The sequence below is a fragment of the Salmo trutta genome, chromosome 21 (genome assembly GCF_901001165.1).
Source record: "Salmo trutta chromosome 21, fSalTru1.1, whole genome shotgun sequence".
Taxonomy (NCBI): domain Eukaryota; kingdom Metazoa; phylum Chordata; class Actinopteri; order Salmoniformes; family Salmonidae; genus Salmo; species Salmo trutta.
Window position 1 is genome coordinate 30546833 of NC_042977.1, and position 22297 is coordinate 30569129.

At 42.2% G+C, this 22297-nt stretch overlaps 1 protein-coding gene across 1 annotated transcript; it reads left to right on the plus strand.

The window, feature by feature from the left end:
* The first annotated feature begins 16838 nt into the window (after window positions 1-16838).
* Window positions 16839-19079, plus strand: foxc1a (forkhead box C1a). Its single transcript, XM_029705129.1, has one exon. It carries the CDS (start codon window positions 17191-17193, stop codon window positions 18625-18627), a length of 1437 nt encoding a protein of 478 aa, XP_029560989.1. The 5' UTR covers window positions 16839-17190; the 3' UTR covers window positions 18628-19079.
* The last annotated feature ends 3218 nt before the right edge of the window (window positions 19080-22297 follow it).

Below are 22297 nucleotides of genomic sequence, written 5' to 3' on the forward strand. Positions count from 1 at the left end.
CATCAATCAACAAACAACTGTTTTGAGGTAACTAAATCTGCTGCTCTAACGGGATATCAATTATTAGGCTATCGCTAAAGTTTTTTTATGTCCTCCCGGTGGCGACACGTCATTCAGGTGGCAGAGCCCCACCTGTTCAGCTAAAATAATAATAATAATAATAAAATCAAATAAATTATTGCCTGATTTGCACTCGGAATTCCAAGTCGGGTACTCTGGCCTCTTTCTAGAGCTCCGACCTGAAGATCACTGACGTTATGATTCAACCTTGTTTTTTCAGAGTTCCCAGTTGTTTTGAAAGCACCAAGAATCCAGAGAATGCCAGACTTTGATGACAAAGTTTGATGACAAAATTTGCTCATGAAGGACCACTGCACCAGCTTCCTGTTCAAGTGAGCACAACAAGGTGAGTCCAAAAATGTATTGTATGCTGCTGCATAAATTATGTAATATGCCAGTGAGATATGTATAATGTATCTAACAAAGTAATACTAAGTGTATGTTGTGTACTAAGCTGTTAGCTGTTGGTGGTGCACATGTACTAGCTTCATTTTATCATGTGTTTTAATTTCAATATCGTGCTTTTCAGAATATCTTAAACTTGACACTACTGCTCACCATTTCCTGTAGACAACAAGCTGTCAGGTTGCTTCTTAAGGAGATTAACTACCTAGCCCTCACAATCTTTTTGTTGCTAAGGCTTTGAAAACACGGCAGAAGCCGAAAAGTAAAATTTGACAGCATCATTATCAGGTACAATGTCAATATAAGGTTGTTGGCCTAACTAACTCAAATATACTAAACTGAACAAAAATATAAATGCAACATGTAAAGTGTTCCCATGTTTCATGAGTTGAAATAAAAAATCCCAGACATTTTCCATATGAACAAAACTCTTATTTCTTTAAAATGTTGTGCACAAATTTGATTACATCCCTGTTAGTGAGCATTTCTCCTTTGCCAAGATCCTCCATTCACCTGACAGGTGTGGCATATCAAGAAGCTGATTAAACAACATTATCATTACACATGTGCATCTTGTGCTGGGGACAATAAAAGGCCACTTTTGATGTGTAGTTTTGTCCCACAACACAATCCCACAGATGCGGGAGTGTGTAATTGACATGCTGACTGCAGGAATGTCCACCAGAGCTATTGCCAGAGAATTTAATGTTATTTTCTCTACCATAAGCCACCTCCAACATAGTTTTAGAGAATTTGGCAGTACGTCCAACCGGCCTCACAACCGCAGACCACGCGTAACCACGCCAGCCCAGGACCTCCACATCTGGCTTCTTCACCTGCGGGATTGTCTCAAGAGGGGGAGGTTTGGGGAGTGCTGAGGATTATTTCTGTCTGTAGTAAAGCCCTTTTGTGGAGAATAACTAGTTCTGATTGCCTGGGCCTTGTTCCCCAGTCTGTGGTCCTGGCTGCCAAGTAGGTGGGTAGGTGGGCCTATGCCCTCCAAGGCCCACCCATGGCTGCACCCCTACCCAGTCATGTGAAATCCATAGATTAGGGTCTAATTTATTTATTTCGATTTCCTTATATGAACTGTTACTCAGTAAAATCTTTGAAATTGTTGCATGTTGCATTTATATTTTTGTTCAGTATACATCGACATAGTTTAACAGCACAATGACAATAGTAAACCTTGCACCAATTTGTAAGTCGCTCTGGATAAGAGCGTCTGCTAAATGACGTAAATGTAAATGTAAATGTATGTAGCCTATAGCCTGTTTTAGATAAACATCATCATCGAATTGTAAGAGCTTTCATTGTCTGCGTATATGCCCCCTTTATTTATCCTACGGTTCTGACTTGGTGCACAGGGAGAATACTGTAAGAACGGCACATGTTCTGAATTCTGGCGCTATACACTACAAAAGTGCTGAACAAATAGTTATATTGACTACGTCCATCCTAGCTCGCTCGTTAATGTCTTAATCGAAATGACGGATTCACTCTTATCCACTCGTCGTCCCCTCATGCCATAGTTTGTATATCTCAATTGTCAGTAGAAACCACATTTGTTTAAGCAAGTCAGCCATATCAGCTATGCTTTTTGAAGGCAGTAAATGAGGCTGAATGAACTGTTTCGCTTCCAGACAAGGATCCGCTGATAGCCAGGTGTAGCAGTGGTAAGGATTCACTCCATTTTGCTGAAAAGAAAGCTCTGCTGTTGGGACAGCTTTATGTAGGCCCTAACAGTTTGTGGGCATATTTGTCACTGTTAGAGTGAAATTAATGTATTATTTAGTGTTGTGTTGTGTAGTGGCTTTGCTAGCATGCGTCTAAAAAACAAATTGGGGAGTTTGCCCCACCAAGATTTATATGCTAAAATCGCCACTGTGTCCTCCATTGCCGTTATTTATTTATTGCCAAAACGACAATAGAAGCCAAGTTAAATATAATATGGACATAAAACACATGGGGGCAGTAGCATCAATTCTATGAAACAGCCCAATCAGCAGCAAAGACAAATTCTAAGTGCCCAACTAAAACTTCTGTCAAAGACAGCCCTTGACATTTACCCACACTGAAATAAACGTAATAAGAGTACAGTAATAGGCTATGTCTGGTATATTTTATGAGGTTATTGTGTGATGGTTGTCAGCAAATTTAGGACAAAATCGAGTCATTTAAGAAGTGGGTTGGATAACTTTGGTGTAATTCCCTGGGGAGTTGCTTCTTGCCTGGACCTCCGGTGGCTCAGTGCAGTCAAGCAACAACAACAAAAAACATTGCTGAGATTTAAAGCTATGGCGACAATTTCAGAATGCGTCAGGCTGTTACTACAATTTCAAGAGTCTTGGTTCAACGAAAAATGTCATTGTCGAGTCAGTATAAATCTTTGTGCATGTTATGTGTGTGGGAGCAAGTGAAGTGTACTTGTGTGTGTGTTGAAGTGTCAGTGTGCGTGAGTGTGTAGAGCCCTGTGAGTGTGCATAGAGACAGTGCAAAAATAAATATAAATAATACAAGGGTCAACTCAGCTAGTCCATGTAGCCATTTAGCTGTCTTATGGCTTGGGGATAGATGCTGTTCAGGAGCCTGTTGGTGTCAGACTTGATGCACTGATACCGCTTGCCGTGTGGAAGCAGAGAGAACAGTCTATGGCTTCGGTGGATGTAGTCTTTAACGATGTTTGTGGCCTTAATTTCACATCGCCTGATATAGAGATCCTGGATGGCCAACCAGGTCACTTGTGATAAGCATTTGCCTCTGATTCCAAAGGTTGCAAGTTCAAATCCAGCGATATATAGTTTTTTTATTTCTGCTTTAAGACGATCCCAAACCTTAACCATTTGGAGTTAACGCCTAATCTTAATATTTAGGAGTTAATGCCTAAACTTCCAAAGGTTGCAAGTTCAAATCCAACGATAGAAAGTTGTTTTTTAGATTTTAGTTTTAAGCCTATCCAAAACCTTATGCCTTAATCACACCTACAGCGTCATTGCACAAAATGTAACGCAGCAATATCTGGATATGTGTGCAACAAAAGTTCAACATTCACCTTCTGCTATCATTTCTATCAAGTCGTTTATGTATACAATGTGATGAATACATTCGATAAATCCAACGTATGCACCACACAGAACGCACTGCAACTGCCTCTGCAATGCTGCAAGGCAAACAACGCATTTCATTGGAAATTAATGTACTTCTGGTGTACCAAAATGCAAGATCAAATCAAATCAAATTGTATTAGTCACATGCTCCGAATACAACAGGTGTAGACCTCACAGTGAAATGCTTACTTACGAGCCCCTAAACAACAATGCAGTTTAAAAAAATATGAGTAAGAATAAGAAATAAAAGTAACATGTAATTAAAGAGCAGCAGTAAAATAACAATAGCGAGACTATACACAGCGGAGTACCGGTACAGAGTCAATGTGCAGGGGCACCATTTAGTTGAGGTAACATGTACATGTAGGTAGAGTTAATAAAGTGACTGCATAGATGATAACAACAGAGAGTAGCAGCGGCGTGTAAAAGAGGGGGGGGGGGCAATGCAAATAGTCTGGGTAGCCATTTGATTAGATGTTCAGGAGTCTTATGGCTTGAGGGTAGATGCTGTTTTGAAGCCTCTTGGACCTAGACTTGGCGCTCTGGTACTGCTTGCCATGCGGCAGCAAAGAGAACAGTCTGTGACTAGGGTGGCTAGAGTCTTTGACAATTTATAGGGCCTTCCTCTGACACCGCCTGGTATAGAGGTCCTGAATGGCAGGCAGCTTGGCCCCAGTGATGTACTGGGCCGTAACGGGCAGAGTGCCTTGCGGTCGGAGGCCGAGCAGTTGCCATACCAGGCAGTGATGCAACCAGTCAGGATGCTCTCAATGGTGCATCTGTAGAACCTTTTGAGGATCTGAGGACCCAAGCCAAATCTTTTCAGTCTCCTGAGGGGGAATAGGTTTTGTTGTGCCCTCTTCACGACTGTCTTGGTGTGCTTGGACCATGTTAGTTTGTTAGTGATGTGGACACCAAAGAACTTGAAGCTCTCAACCTGCTCCACTACAGCCCTGCTGAGGAGAATGGGGGCGTGCTCGGTCCTCTTTTTCCTGTAGTCCACAATCATCTCCTTTGTTGAGGTTGTTGTCCTAGCCCCACACGGCCATGTCTCTGACCTCCTCCCTATAGGCTGTCTCGTCGTTGTCGGTGATCAGGCCTACCACTTGTGTCATCGGCAAACTTAATGATGGTGTTGGAGTCGTGCCTGGCCATGCAGTCATGAGTGAACAGGGAGTACAGGAGGGGCCCCTGTGTTGAGGATCAGCGTGGCGGATGTGATATTACCTACCCTTACCACCTGGGTGCGGCCCGTCAGGAAGTTCAGGATCCAGTTGCAGAGGGCGATGTTTAATCCCAGGGTCCTTAGCTTATTGATGAGCTTTGAGGACACTATGGTGTTGAACGCTGAGCTGGAGTCAATGAATAGCATTCTCACATAGGTGTTTATTTTGTCCAGGTGAGAAAGGGCAGTGTGGTGTGCAATAGAGATTGCATCATCTGTGGATCTGTTAGGGCAGTATGCAAATTGGAGTGGGTCTAGGGTTTCTGGGATAATGGTGTTGATGTGAGCCATGACCAGCCTTTCAAAGCACTTCATGGCTACAGACGTGAGTGCTACGGGTTGGTCGTCATTTAGGCATGTTACCATAGTGTTCTTGGGCACAGAGACTATGGTGGTCTGCTTAAAACATGTTGGTATTACAGACTCAGACAGGGAGAGGTTGAAAATATCAGTGAAGACACATTCCAGTTGGTCAATGTGATCGAGGCGTTAACCCTTACCTTAACCATTTGGAGTTAATGCCTAACCTTAAGATTTCAAAGTTAATGCCTACACTTAACCCTAACCTTAAACATTCGGAATGAACTTAACCTGAAACACTTTGAAATTTGACGTTTGAGATGAACTTCTATTTCTAACGTGAGACTCTGAGAGTTAGTTAGGATGGCAGGGAGCTCGGCCCCAGTTATGTACTGGGCTGTCCACACCACCCCCTGTAGAGCCATGCAATCGAGGGCATTGCTGTTGCCATACCAAGCAGTGGTGCAGCCAGTCAAGATGCTCTCAATGGTGCAGCTGTATAACCTTTTTAGGATCTGAGGGCCCATGCCAAACCTTTTCAACCTCCTGAGGACTGTGCGCGTGTGTGGACCATTTTAAGTCCTTAGTGATTTGGACAGCAAGGAACTGGAGCCCCATCAACGTGGAGGGGGCGGTAAGCAAATTGGAGTGGGTCTCGGGTGTGTGGGTTGATGGGGTTTATGTGTACCATAACCAGCCTTTCAAAGCACTTCATGATTACAGATGTGAGTGCTACAGGGCGGTAGTCATTATGGCAAGAAGCCATAGAGTTCTTGGGAACAGGAATGATGGTGGTCAGCTTAAGACATGTGGGGATTGCAGACTGGGACAAGCAGAGGTTTAAAATGACCGTCAAGATGCCTGCCAGCTAGTCTGCGCATGCTCTGAGAACGTATTCTGGAATACCGTCCAGCCCCGCGGCCTTGCTAGTGTTGACCTGATTAAAGACCTTACTCATGTTCAGTGGCGATTATTGAATGTAAATCTTGGTGGGGCAAACATCAACAAAAAAGTTTGGATGCATGCCAGCAAAGCCACTACACAACAAACACACTAAACAATACATGAATTGCAATATAACAGTGACAAATGGTGCCCACAAACTGTTAGGGCCTACATAAAGCTGTCCCAACAGCAGAGCTTTCTTTTCAGTACCATGGAGGGAATCCTTACCACTGCTACACCTGGCTATCAGCGGAACCTTGTCTGGCAGCGAAACAGTTAATTCAGCGTCATTTACTGCCTTTAAAAAAAAACATAGCTGATATGGCTGACTTGCTTTAACAAATGTGGTTTCTACTGACAATTGAGATGCACAAACTATGGCATAAGGGGACGACAAGCGGATAAGAGGCAATCCGTAACTTCGATTAAGACGTTAATGAGTGAGCTAGGACGGACATACAGTGGGGGAAAAAGTATTTGATCCCCTGCTGATTTTGTACGTTTGCCCACTGACAAAGAAAGGATCAGTCTATAATTTTAATGGTAGGTTTATTTGAACAGTGAGAGACAGAATAACATCAAAAATATCCAGAAAAACGCATGTCAGAAATGTTATAAATTGATTTGCATTTTAATAAGTGAAATAAGTATTTGACCCCCTCTCAATCAGAAAGATTTCTGGATCCCAGGTGTCTTTTATACAGGTAACGAGCTGAGATTAGGAGCGCACTCTTAAAGGGAGTGCTCCTAACCGCAGCTTGTTACCTGTAAAAAAGACACCTGTCCACAGAAGCAATCAATCAGATTCCAAACTCTCCACCATGGCCAAGACCAAAGAGCTCTCCAAGGATGTCAGGGACAAGATTGTAGACCTACACAAGGCTGGAATGGACTACAAGACCATCACCAAGCAGCTTGGTGAGAAGGTGACAACATTTGGTGCGATTATTCGCAAATGGAAGAAACACAAAAGAACTGTCAATATCCCTCGGCGTGGGGCTCCATGCAAGATCTCACCTCGTGGAGTTGCAATGATCATGAGAACGGTGAGGAATCAGCCCGGAACTACACGGGAGGATCTTGTCAATGATCTCAAGGCAGCTGGGACCATAGTCACCAAGAAAACAGTTGGTAACACACTACGCCGTGAAGGACTGAAATCCTGCAGCGCCCGCAAGGTCTCCCTGCTCAAGAATACATATACAGGCCCGTCTGAAGTCTGTCAATGAACATCTGAATGACTCAGAGGAGAACTGGTGAAAGTGTTGTGGTCAGATGAGACCAAAATGGAGCTCTTTGACATCAACTCAACTCGCCGTGTTTGGAGGAGGAGGAATGCTGCCTATGACCCCAAGAACACTATCCCCACCGTCAAACATGGAGGTGGAAACATTATGATTTGGGGGTGATTTTCTGCTAAGGGGACAGGACAACTTCACCGCATCAAAGGGACGATGGACGGGGCCATGTATCGTCAAATCTTGGGTGAAAACCTCCTTCCCTCAGCCAGGGCATTGAAAATGGGTCGTGGATGGGTATTCCAGCATGACAATGACCCAAAACACACGGCCAAGGCAACAAAGGAGTGGCTCAAGAAGAAGCACATTAAGGTCCTGGAGTGGCCTAGCCAGTCTCCAGACCTTAATCCCATAGAAAATCTGTGGAGGGAGCTGAAGGTTTGAGTTGCCAAGCGTCAGCCTCGAAACCTTAATGACTTGGAGAAGATCTGCAAAGAGTAGTGGGACAAAATCCCTCCTTAGATGTGTGCAAACCTGGTGGCCAACTACAAGAAACGTCTGACGTCTGTGATTGCCAACAAGGGTTTTGCCACCAAGTACTAAGTCATGTTTTGCAGAGGGGTCAAATACTTATTTCCCTCATTAAAATGCACATCATTTTATAACATTTTTGACATGCGTTTTTCTGGATTTTTTAGTTGTTATTCTGTCTCTCACTGTTCAAATAAACCTACTATTAAAATTATAGACTGATCATTTCTTTGTAAGTGGACAAACGTACAAAATCAGATAGGGATCAAATACTTTTTCCCCCCACTGTAACTATTTGTTCAGCACTTTTGAAATGTACAGCGACATAATTCAGAACATGGGCCGTTCTTACAGAATTCTCCCTGTACACCAAGTCAGAACTGTGTGATAAATAAAGGGGGCTTATAAGCAGACAATGAAAGTTCAAACAATATTCGATGATGATATTTCTCTAAAACAGTCTATATGCTACATGTGCACAACCGAGTCAGAACAGTAGGCTAAGATATGAGGGGGAAAGGGACCAAATTATTAGGGTGAGGCACGTGGGCTACTAACAGCTTACTACACAACATACAGATAGAATTACTTTCTTAGCTTCAGTATACAGTTGAAGTCGGAAGTTTACATACACCTAAGCCAAATACATTTAAACTCAGTTTTTCACAATTCCTGACATTTAATCCTAGTAAGAATTCCCTGTCTTAGGTCAGTTAGGATCATCACTTTATTTTAAGAATGTCAAATGTCAGAATAATAGTAGAGGGAATTATATATTTCAGCTTGTATTTCTTTCATCACATTCCCAGTGGGTCAGAAGTTTACATACACTCAATTAGTATTTGGTAGCATTGCCTTTAAATTGTTTAACTTGGGTCAAATGTTTTGGGTAGCCTTCCACAAGCTTCGCACAACAAGTGGGTGAATTTTGGCCCATTCCTCCTGACAGAGCTGGTGTAACTGAGTCAGGTTTGTAGGCCTCCTTGCTCGCACATGATTTTTCAATTCTACCCACACATTTTCTATGGGATTGAGGTTAGGGCTTTGTGATGGCCACTTCAATACCTTGACTTTGTTGTCTTTAGGCCATTTTGCCACAACTTTGGAAGTATGCTTGGGGTCATTGTGCATTTGGAAGACCCTTTGCGACCAAGCTTTAACTTCCTGACTGATGTCTTCAGATGTTGCTTCAATATATCCACATACTTTTCCTTCCTCATGATGCCATCTATTTTGTGAAGTGCACCAGTCCCTCCTGCAGCAAAGCACCCCCACAACATGATGCTGCCACCCCCGTGCTTCACGGTTGGGATGGTGTTCTTCGGCTTGCAAGCCTCCCCCTTTTTCCTCCAAGCATAACGATGTTCATTATGGCCAAACAGTTCTATTTTTGTTTCATCAGACCAGAGGATATTTCTCCAAAAAGTATGATCTTTGTCCCCCTGTGCAGTTGCAAACCGTAGTCTGGCTTTTTTATGGTGGTTTTTGGAGTGGCTTCTTCCTTGCTGAGCGGCCTTTCAGGTTCTGTTGATATAGGACTGGATATAGATGGATATAGATACTTTTGTACCTGTTTCCTCCAGCATCTTCACAAGGTCCTTTGCTGTTGTTCTAGGATTGATTTGCACTTTTCGCACCAAAGTATGTTCATCTCTAGGAGACAGAACGCGTCTCCTTCCTGAGCGGTATGACTGCTGCGTGGTCCCATGGTGTTTATACTTGTATACTATTGTTTGTACAGATGAATGTGTTACCTTCAGGCATTTGGAAATTGCTCCCAAGCATGGACCAGACTTGTGGAGGTCTACAATTTTTTTCTGAGATCTTTGCTGATTCATTTTGATTTTCCCATGATGTCAAGCAAAGAGGCAGCGAGTTTGAAGGTAGGCCCCGAAATACATCTACAGGTACACCTCCAATTGACTCAAATGATGTCAATTAGCCTATCAGAAGCTCTAAAGCCATGACAAAATTTTCTGGAATTTTCCACGCTGTTTAAAGGCACAGTCAACTTAGTGTATGTAAACTTCTGACCACTGGAATTGTGATACAGTGAATTATATGTTAAATAATCTGTAAACAATTGTTGGAAAAATGACTTGTGTCATGCACAAAGTAGATGTCCTAACCGACTTGCCAAAACTACAGTTTGTTAAGAAGAAATTTGTGGAGTGGTTTAAAAACGAGTTTTAATAACTCCAACCTAAGTGTATGTAAATTTCTGTACATATCTCTCTGGCATATTACATAATTTATGCAGCATCATACAATACATTATTGGACTTTGTTGTGCTGTGCTCACTTGAACAGGAAGGTGGCGCGGCAGTCTTTCGTGGGCAAATTTTGTCATCAAACTTTGTCATAAAATTCTGGTATTCTCTGGATTCTTGTTGCTTTCAAGACAACTGGGAACTCAGAAAAAACAAGGTTGAATAATGACATCAGTGATCTTCAGGACAGAGCTCTAGAAAGAGGCCCGAGTTCCCGACTTGGAATTCCGAGTTGGATGACTGTTCAAAAAGTTTTTTTCAGAGTTCCCAGTTTTCTTGAACTCACTGAAGTCTGAGATTTCCCAGTTTCGAGTATCCAGTTGTTTTGAGAGCGGACAAAATCGTGCTGGATCGACAGCATGGCCAACGTATTCAAACTTTTCTGGCTCATGGTGTTGAATGTTTATGCCTTTAAGCTTGGAAAAGAGACCCTTAAACCCAGACTTCAGTGGACCACACACCCACTCCACTGAATAGCAGGCTAGTGATTGGTTTGCAATGCTTGCAGTTAGCCACTGATTCCTTCCAAACCAATCATTGTTAAATTGACCATTTCCAACTTGTGCAATTTTTATTTCCAATGGCTGATGAGCACCGATAAGTTGTATCTATAATTTATCTTCATATGAGAAGTATTTGCCAGTAGGTTGTCGATTTGATTCATGAAGATGACTGCTTGCTAGCTAAGATTTTGAAATACCTTTTTGCACTGTTGGTTAGAGCCTGTAAGTAAGCACACCTGTTGTATTCGGTGCACGTGACAAATAAACTTTGATTTGATTTGACATGATCAGTCTAATCAAAGCTACGGTAGATATAATGTGATTTGATGTCATTTTATATGTGACCAATGACCTTGAGCCTTCTTGGATGAGCACGTCTAATGTAACTCTATGGCAGCACCCAAGGGGCTTGAATTTTCGAGCTCTCCCCGTATATTTTGTGGTGACGTAGTGTCCCCATGAGTGACAGACCACTGAGCCAATCACGGCGCAACTAGAAAACATTACCAACCCCTACACTCCGTCATTTTCCGCTGGCTGCCCCACCACCACAGAAAGCACAGAGCCAGACTGAAACACCTATATTTTGGAGCTGCCTTACTCAAGATTGCAAAAAAGAGAACATGTTTGTATGCAGCTTTAATTAACAAAAATGTTGTTTTTTTTACATTGTTTGCAAACTGATACGTATTAATGCCAAAATAACATGCAAACAGGCAACAACAAAAAAAGTAGATATATATTTTTTTTTTTCATTTTTTTTTTTAGCTAAACAGGTGGGGCTCAAAACAGGTGGGCCTCAGCCCTGAATGACGGGTGGCCATTGCTCACGTTGGCCTCGGAGAACGAGAAAGAGGGGGCGAGTGTCATGCGCTACCTCTGTACAGGGGTGCCGCCAGGGATTTTGGGCCCTATGAAAAGATATCACATTGGGCCCCACCACCACAGGCCACACCAACCCTGCACAATTGCTGTAACCACACACCTTCAGAAGCCAATCAACCCATTCAAAGCTTTAAATAACTCTACCATTGCAGGCTTGCAACTCTCTTGCCGTCCAATATTTACTGTATGATATTTACTGACAGTGAGCTGTGAAAATATAACATTGTGCAGACATGCATGCAACATTCAGCATACAGTGGAATTCACTATTTGGTGCAAGACTGATACCCTCTATAAGATATGTGCTAAAGGCCATCTTTTATAGTCTAAATGTAATTTTAATGGAAAATTCTATTAACATTAATGAATAACTTAAAATAAATATACCTTAAATACACAATAACCTCTTCAATTAAGATAATTAACATTATCATCTATAGAATGATATAACATGCAAAATAATAAAATCAGCAGCAGATGTTTGAACTAAGTATACATACCAACTAGAAAATAAGCAGCTGTAAAAGTGGAAATGGAAAATGGAAAACAAAGTGGAAATGGAAATGAACAGGCCTGATGGTGGCGCTAGAGGAAAGGTCAAGTGGTCACCAAATCAATAGGTTTCTTCCACTTGGGGTCTTGATTGTGCACAACAAATTTGATGGCAATCCAGCCATTACTTTGAGATATATCTTGTTCTCAGCCTTTGGGCATCATGTGTGTAGTGATCCAACATCCATAGCCATGGCATTTAACAGTGATCACTGGCCCTTGCTCAGCCTTACTCACCAAGAGCCCAGTGCCGAGCCGTCTTGCTAGCAAAGTCACTAAACTAGTCTTTGAAGTCCAGATTTCTAGCTAACTGCCTTTCAATGGACAGCATGGCAAGACTGCAAAGCCTGTCCTGGGACATAGTGGACCTCAAATAGTTTTTGATCAGTTTTAGCTTACTGAAAGCTCTCTCGCCACCAGCAACAGTCACAGGCAGTGTGAAAAATATACATAATGCAATGCACACTTCTCCAAAAATGCTTTGCAGCTGCATCTTACATACTGCATTCAGGAGACCAAGCAGGGACAAGTTAGGGGGGAAAGTGGCACCATATACAGTGTTCAGGTGTCTTAATTCATTTTGAAACTCAGGTGTAAGATCTCTGGAATACTTCATGATCAGTGGTTGGTACACAGAAGGGACTTTATCCTCACTAATCTGCCCAACTTTCAGAACAGCAGAAAATTATTCTACAATTTTTGCAGTGGTGTGGAACCTAGTGTCCAAGTTATGTTGTCCATAGCAGTAAAAACACTCTGTTCCAAAACACCGCTGCTGCATTGTCCTGAGCTGTCTCCTCTTGAGAGGTCTCATCATGGAATCTCTTCCTTTTCCTGTGTTCCCAAACACCGCTGCTGCACTGTCCTGAGCTGTCTCCTCTTGAGAGGTCTCATCATGGAATCTCTTCCTTTTCCTCTGTGTTCCCAAACACCGCTGCTGCACTGTCCTGAGCTGTCTCCTCTTCAGAGGTCTCATCATGGAATCTCTTCCCTTTCCTCTGTGTTCCTTGCTAAATTGAGGTGCAACATACATTTGCGTTGCAATCAGTGTTGCCTCAGACAGGAGAGACTCCCATCCATCTCTAAGGGCCTGCATCTCTTCCTTTAAGGCGCTGATATTGGCTGCCTCTGTGTCAAGTGAGATTTTTCCTGACTGGAGAATCTGTCTTCAATGCATTGCAGTACCTGCAATTATGCCAACTGACATGTCATTCAACACAATGCTGCTCACCTTCTTCTTCAGTTGGGAGTAGGGCTGTTTCAGGAGTATGGGGATGGGGAGACAGGGCTGCTGAGCCGGAAACTGCATCTGTTGGGCCTGGCACCAGGGAGGGGCAAGGATAACTGATTTAGTAAGTTTGCCTGCATTGATTAAATGTCGGCTAAAAGAGGAGTGAAACGTAAACACTCAGAATTTTCTGTGAAGATAATATTGAGTAACTAATGTCTGGGGAGCAAAAGTAGCCTATTTCACTATGGACTAAGCTAATTTCCACCACGCATGGACTACACCCACCTACCTTTGTGAAAAATTGGGTGACAGTTTTCTCTCTCATGTCTTTCTTTCTTTTAGTTTTTGGAAGCCATATTTTTCTTTAGGATGCTCTACCGGCACTCCTCACTCGCAATTCACTGCAAGCAAGTACCGTTCGCGCCTGGTTTGGGGGCAGGACCGAACCATTTCATTTACATTGTAAATAAAATATTATGTTAATGATGATAGGTTAATAATTTAATATTGAAAAACATTTACCTAATGTTCTAATAATTCTTTAGGGACCCTTTCAGTCAAAGGGGCCCTCAGCCCCCCCCCCCCCCCCCCCCCCACACACACACACACACACACCAAGTTCGCAAGTTAACATTCCAGTCTATGTCACTCTTACAATAAACTAAAATGTGCAAATACCTCGAGCTATGTGACTGATAGGTCCCGTATTGATCGCCAGGGGGCGCTAATTGCACACCATCAAAATGGTCTCGTGTCTGGAACTCACTTCATGATGCAGAATTAGCTCCAATTCATAACCCATACTGGAAAGCCAATGAGCCATACCTAAAAATGATTTAGCCCTGCCTCACAATTTTGAGTAAGGGCTATTCATATGTTTTTCCCATGTTGGACTTTGTATATGGATGTTTATGTGGTGGACTTTTCCCCCATACTTTTCAGGTAGTCGATATAAGCCCCAAAACGTATAGCATGACACAACAAAACTAACCTACTACCCTAACCTACTGATGCCACGCAAAGTAGGTCTATACAGTCCCAGTAATGCTTCTAACATGTTGAGCTTCGCTATAATATTTTGTATTTTGTTAAAACAGATGAATTTATATGTTGTCGATAATTGTTCCTCTACATGATTTCAAACTACTGTAGCCCATTCATAGCTTCAGTGATATCACAAATAAATAACATATCGCCTGGGCCTACTTGAGTAGTAGTAGACCTACTAAATGCATGGTTCAGAGGAATGGGGTACTGGGTGGGCAGAAGCATGGGTTAAGTAAGAGACACGTTGTGAATTGTGTAAACAGCCCCGGGCAGTGGAAACAGTTCATGCCCGGGTCCCTGTAAGAAGAAACCGGTGGAGCGCCAGTGCACCGCCATTTAATCAAGACGACCTGTAAGGGATTAGGGCGATATTGAGGCCGTAATTTAGCCTCACAATGACCATTAACAATTTCATGTTTTCGCCTCCTGTGTTTATTCTCTAGAAAGTTAACATGTGTGGCAAAAGAGCAGCTGTAGGGGAGCGTCTTATTCGTCCTAAATGATATAGCCTTTGTCCACAGGCATTCACTATGACTGGCGCACCGATACACGTTTGTGTAGTTTGCATTCGTTTATTGGCAAATTTGAAGAACTATGGAATCACTTAATTGAATGAAATATATTCACGATGAAAAAAATACATATTGTTGCTGAGGGTGGGGTAATATCTCTGGTAAATATGCCTCATTTATTAATACAAAATAGCTAGCTATGCATTAAGAAATATTACACTCTTAGAAAAAAAGGTTTTGCACAGAACCAAAAAGGGTTCGATGCTTGCTTAATGTTCTATATAGAACCGAAATTGGTTCCATATAGAACCCTGTATGGTTCTATATGGAACCAAATTTCAAATCAAATGAAAGTCTATTGATCACATACACAGATTTGCAGCCGTTATCGCAGGTGCAGCAAAATGCTTTTATTTCTAGCTCCAACAGTGCAGTAATACCTAGCAATAAAAATATTTTTTAAAATACCCACATTTTAGTTCAGTGAAGAAGAACCCCTGGGGTTCTGATCAAAGAACCTTACAAAAGGGTTATTTATAGAACCTTTAGGGGTGCCATCTAAGAAGCGTGTTTTCTAATAGTGTAGGCTTAATTATCAAAACGATAATATCAGTTATATATAGTGCACACCTGATCATCCATAATCATTTCTGATAGGCCGACAATTTTATTTTGAATAACGTGTCCCTTGGATAATTTTGAGTGAATGTTTTATTTTAGTAATAAAATTGGCACCCTAAAAAACTATTTAAAACTGAATGTTATGGTGTCCACGTTTAGCAGCATATACGAGAGGCTGTATAGAGAATAGATAAGTACAATAAAACGGGTCTTATTAAGCGTGTTAGATACATTCAACTTGATACAATCTGTTTGAATTTAGTTAGTTGTCTGAGCTAATAGATAAGAGGCTTTCCCATGCAACAAAACTAACGGTAGGCCTAAATATTTTCTCTTGTCTAAGCTACATTATAATGCCATTATTCCCTTAGTAGTCACACCTTTTGACCACAAGAATGACACATGTTAGCTGTTTGACCACCCCATTTGGTTCCTCTATTTAATCTGCTTCTCACTTAGAGCAAACTTTCGCACCTTGACTCTTTCTTTGGCCAAACCCAGCTTTAATTCTGTCGTAATGAGATCTCACATACCGCCCACTGCACGGGATGAGGAGCACTTCGTGGAGCTTTGATCCGACCGCGCGTGTTGATTGAGACTTTTTACTAACAGACTGCCTTAATAAAGCTTGGTATTAGGACACTAAACTGCAGGAAGCAAACACTTGGGGTTATTGCCGCCTCCTAACGCGTATGTATTGCTTATTTGAAAACAGATGTGCGGCAAGAGAAGCTTGTAATTGAGTGATTCACCCAAACTGAGGTGATAGAGGACTTTTTGTTGTCCAATTATTTCAGAATAAATAGCAACATGTAAGCACATTCTGAATGAAAACTATTTTTAAACTTTATTGTAATAGTATATTAATGAATGTGCCAATTAAGGTCAGACGATCTCCAACTGTCTTAATCTAAATGTAGGCCTATATGGCTGCGTTTACAAAGGCAGCCCAATTCTGATCTTTTCTCCCCACTAATTGGTCTTTTGATCAATCACATCAGAACTTTTCACATCAGATGTTTTTCAGAGCTGATTGGTCAAAAGACCAATTACTGGAAGAAAAAAAACAGTCATAATTCCGGTGCCTACACAGGCAGTCCAATTCTGATCATTGTTTTGGGACTGACTGTGTAAATGCAGCCTATTAGGCCTACCAGACAATAGTTTCATCATTTACAAAATACGTTGGTATTCATTATTTATCATTCCACCTGTTGGTTTCCCTAATGTGTTTGCCCATGTTTGGAAATATTCTTCAGTAACACATTTTGTCCATAATCTGATTGTGTACGTGAGCAGGCAGCGCGCTCACGCCTGAAGTCTTTGGCTGGAAGGGACTGGGAGTTACCAACACCTCCTCTCTTTTTCTAAAGTCGTGTGTGTGGCCAGGAGATCCATTGCTGCTCACTCTGTACTACCTGACCTCCAATTGGGCGCCTCGAATTCTTTTTGGGAGGAGCTTTACTCGCAGCAAAAAGGGGGAAAGAAGTTAACTCTGCAAAAGTCTTCTGTAGTGACGGATGCCCAAAGTTCAGAAGGTTTTCCATGTGCGCCTCAGCACACAGAGATGGAAACCGCTTATACCTATTAAGACACGGTACAGCGCGTTCCTGATATTATCATTTTTCAAGTGACAGGACAGGAACTCCAGCTTTGAGCACCTCAGCTTTTCAGGAGGAAAAAGTGGAGCTCTCCCGCTAATACATTGGGAAGTTCGTTTTACGCAGGAGCGTAGTTGAACTGTGGGTAGAAGAAGACATGCAGGCGCGCTACTCCGTCTCGAGCCCCAACTCTCTGGGCGTCGTGCCTTACATTAGTAGCGACCAAAGCTACTACCGGGCCGCTGCCGGTGGAGGATACACCGGGATGCCGGCCCCTATGAGTATGTACTCTCACGCGGCCCACGACCAGTACCCGGCCAGCATGGCGCGAGCCTATGGACCATATACCCCGCAGCCCCAGCCGAAAGATATGGTAAAACCGCCGTACAGTTACATTGCGCTTATTACTATGGCTATCCAGAACTCGCCTGACAAGAAGGTGACCCTGAATGGGATTTATCAGTTTATCATGGAGAGGTTCCCGTTCTACCGAGACAACAAGCAGGGCTGGCAGAACAGCATCAGGCACAACCTCTCTCTCAACGAGTGTTTTGTCAAAGTTCCCCGTGATGACAAAAAGCCTGGCAAGGGGAGCTACTGGACCCTGGACCCGGACTCATACAACATGTTCGAGAACGGCAGCTTCTTGAGGAGGAGGCGACGGTTCAAGAAGAAAGACGCAATGAAAGACAAGGATGACCGGGGTGCTAAGGAGACGCCGTCTAGACAGGGCCGGGACACGGAGCAGCCAATGCAGGGCTCCCAGCCAGTCAGGATTCAGGATATTAAGACCGAGAACGGGAACGCTACACCCCCACAGACCGCCTCGCCCTCCCTGAGCACCGTGCCCAAAGTCGAGAGCCCCGGCAGCAGCAGCAGCATGTCCAGTGGTGGCAGCCCCCACAGCATCCCGTCCAACAGGTCCATTGGCATGGAGAGTTCCGAGCAGCAGCAGCAGCAGCAGCAGCACCACCACAGCCAGGCCCAGGCACAGGGCTTCAGTGTGGACAACATCATGACTTCCCTCCGGGGGTCCCCACAAGGTGCCACAGAGCTTGCCCCATCCCTCGTCGCCTCATCCAGGACAGGTATAACACCGTCTTTGTCCCTAAGTTATTCACCGAACCAGACGTCAGTCTATAGCTCACCCTGTAACCAAAACTCTATCTCCACTACCTCGAATGCGTCCTACCATTGTAATATGCAAGCAATGAGTTTATACGCCGGGGATAGATCTAGCCACCTAGTTCCGACTACCACCGTGGATGAAACGTTGCCAGATTACTCCATCACTACCACCTCCTCCCCTCTGGCCCACGGCAATCTAAACTCTGCGCAGGAGGGCCACCATCCCCACCAAGGGCGTCTCCCCTCATGGTACCTCAATCAGGCCGGGGACCTGGGCCACCTCGGGGCGACCTACCCCACCCAGCAGCAGAACTTCCACTCCGTGCGCGAGATGTTCGAATCTCAAAGAATTGGCTTGAATAATTCTCCAGTGAACGGGAATAACAGCTGTCAAATGTCCTTTCCCTCTAGCCAAGCCATCTACCGCACTCCGGGAGCTTTCGTATATGACTGCAGCAAGTTCTGACCAAACTTTAGTGTATTGATCTTTTTGATAAAAATAACTTGAGTCGTTTCACACACTACCTGCCCCTAACGATGGACTAAAACGAACAGAAAAGGACAGAAACAAAGACATGATCTTGGTTTGTAAAGAACAGTGTTACTGCAAATAAAACGTAAGTCTCTTCTTGCTTTTGTGAAATGTTTAAAAAAATATGCTAAAGATATGCCAGTCTTTCATGGACATACTATAACGTGTAAATTGCATATAGTAATTTATTTCTAAACTGTAGCCGGATATTATGGACCAAACACCAAAAAGTGTTTCTAAATTGAATTGCCTTAATTGTCCGAATATGTTCCATTATAAAAAGCGGAACTTGTATACTGTCCTACTCTTTCAAAGTTTCTCCTTTGTTGAAAAGTATTCTGAAGGAATTTCATTGTTTGTTTAATAAATTGACATTTTATTTGAGTTAAAGCTACGCTTGATTTCTTATAGACTATGGCATTCTCAACACTGAAAATGGTGTAGGCTATGGTCTTAATGTCCTTGCTTATTTTTCAATGTTGGATGCAAGCAAATAATAATGGAAACACGTATTTCATCTTTAAATCGATTGTGTGTTTGGGCTACTGTTTGGGAACCAATTATGGATCAAGGATTTAACTGCATACGAGTTTAGTTGATAGTTTTCGGGATTTTAACCAGACCTTATGTATATGTCCTTCAGGCTTTAGGCTTTATAGGCCATACTGCACCCTGATTCAAAAGTATCGACGTGGGATCACAGGCAGTGATTGATAAATCTTAAATCAGTATTTTTTCAAAGACAGGTTAGATTACCATCCTCACTGTAAATGTTCACAGAAAAAAATAGAATTGTAATCACGGAGTTGGGTCGGTTCGTTTAGGCTAGGACAATGGCCAGACGAGTCCCAATCTCCTAAATTATTAGAGTCTGAAAAATAAGTGTTGCCTGATAACAAAATCTAATTCGAGTTGAATAATAAATAATTGCCTACATTATCATGGAATGTTTCTAGATTAGGAATACATGTATTTGTGTATTTTCAAAAGGTTGAATTTTAATGCAACTCGCTGTAGTCAGTTGTGATTGAATAGTACGTGCTGTTCTCCAAGAGGTCAACTGCATATAGCCTACAAACAGATTGACCGTATGTGTTTTGATGACTTGAAGTAGCAGCGCATCTAGATGATTGTTTTACTTCATATTTAAAGGGACACAGCTCTCCTCTTGTCAGTCACGAATGGTCTGGCAGCATCTTGACCTGGGGCCCTCTGGCCTCATAACAGTTAGTCGATGCATGCTAGCAGTCCGCACAGCAAAACTGACTTGTTTTGAATAGCCACGTGTGTTTACAGGCACATTCCAACGCTTAGTTAATATCATACCGTGCATACCAAAGATGTACCCAAGATGTAGCCACACGAGGTTTGGGGACAGCGATCATTTTATGCTCCAACTTGACAATGCATCTCTATTAGGGAGATGAGAGCTATACTCATCATAAAGCGCGTGCGCCAAGCAGTAGCCTATATGCGTTTTTATTGAATTACAGTTGTTGTATTTATAATTTAAAACATTCACAAGGGTCTCTTCTAATTTGCATCTTTAGATATCGATACATTTGTAAATATTGTAAATGGCAGGTTAGGGTAAATTTGAAGATTAAAAAAAAAAATTCAGACAGCTGCTTTGCCTCAGCTGGTTAGTGAATTGACATATTTCCTCTGTTGTCACATTAAAAAATGACAGAAACGTGTTCCACTGCCTACGTTTAAACCTTTGGGGACAGCACATATGATGTATGGTTGAAGAAAATTTGATTAATTTGGTGAATTTGCCATGATTGGAAACATGGGAGCGTATAGCCATGTTGTGCGTAAATCCGTATATTTATCGTAGACTTCTATCCCTCCAGTTGAATACTCTTATACGTTACATCTTCAGTTATTTACGGTTTTGTAAATTAAATGGACGTACATAGGCCTACTGTATTGTTTCCAGGTGTGACGGTAGACCTGTGCGTAATGTAGGCCTGTGCCTAAATTAGGCCTGTGCGTAAAGTAGGCCTATAGCTTGCGTAAAGTATATACCATATTCTCAAGTTCCGGGAATAAAATAAAACAATCCACTAATTATTAGAATAATATAATAATAATTATAATAATAAACAGTCATTTTTTACATTTATAATAAGGCGCGTTATACCCATGTACCTACATTTACAGTAAGTACATAGCTACTTCAACTACCTCGTACCCCTTGCACATCGACTCGGTAATGGTAATCTCTGTATATAGCCATGTTATTTTTCTACTTCCTATATATGGACATGTTATTTTTACTCATTATTTTTATTCGTTATTCACTGTGTCACTATTTCTATTTTTTATCGAATTTTGTATCTTATCTTTAACTCTCCGTTGATGGAAAGGGACCCGTAAGTAAGCATTTCACTGCTAGTCGACACCGGTGGTCTACGAAGCATGTGAGAAATATTTATTTTATTTGAATTTCAAACATCATACTGGGCTATATTGCAGAAGGTTATAATAGGCAAAAGGTGTTTTCACAGAACGAACATGTATAGGCTATACGATGTTTTCAAATAAGAGGCGGTTGGTAGTGATTACCGTGGTTAATTTAGCTGCTAATTGCCTGGATAGGGTCAACAAAGCACTTTACATTTATTTACAACTTCTACTGCTATAGGTTCTGTTAAGCGCTCTATTATTTCACTGTTAACTTTGAGCTATAGCCTAATCTCAATATAACGACATTGGTTGACTTGATGTTCTATTCAAGCGGATGAGTTGTATGAATCGTTTTTTTGTTGTGTGTGCATAAATAACTGTTATCAAGGAGGCCCTCGGGGCGACAGGGTCAAACGGGATATGATTATATGAGCATGGCAGCGTGTCGTGCATCCTCTGGGCACAAACATAGGCCTGGAAGTGACCATGAATAAAACAATTGACTTTTAAGTTTGTATACGGCCTACAGTTTAGCTGATCGTGTGGGCCGATAACAACATTACCCAAAATGAGCTATAATAGCTATAGATAGGCTATTTCCTTTTACAATATAAACAACTTAAACAAAAACAACAAAACAAAAATACTCATAATAATAGCTAGGCCTATAGTAGTAGCCTATACCAGTTGCAGGCAAATATAATAATAAATAGGCCTAAAGATAGTAGGAACAAGCTGAATTATAGCCACAATCCAAAATTATAACTATACCCATAATTACAGATTATGAATCACAATAACAATGACAACACAATCACAGTGGAGACCAAAAATAAACTGTTAGAAAAATAATTGTGTTTAATTGCGCAACACTTTGGCGTATTGAAAAACGATGGAATGCAGTTCTGTAGGCCCCATTCTCCCCCACGGTCGAATAGTTGTAATCAACCTCATCAAACTAATTAGATCCTTTCCCAAGTAATAAACAAACGTCGTGTTAGTCCCAAGATTGATGGCACCCTCGCAGAACTGGCCAGGCCAGGAAGGAATAAAATTCAATCAGAGCGCTGGAATCCTTTTTCATGGGACGGAAAAGGTAGAGAAGGAGACGGGGGTCAATGGGGAGGATGTAGGACGCCGGAGCACCATCAACAATACCGCAAGGGAAAGCAAGGCAAGGCAGGAGAAACAG

Excerpts from the sequence above, each read along its gene's own strand:
- foxc1a (XM_029705129.1), top strand. The coding sequence starts at position 17,191 with ATGCAGGCGCGCTACTCCGTCTCGAGCCCCAACTCTCTGGGCGTCGTG.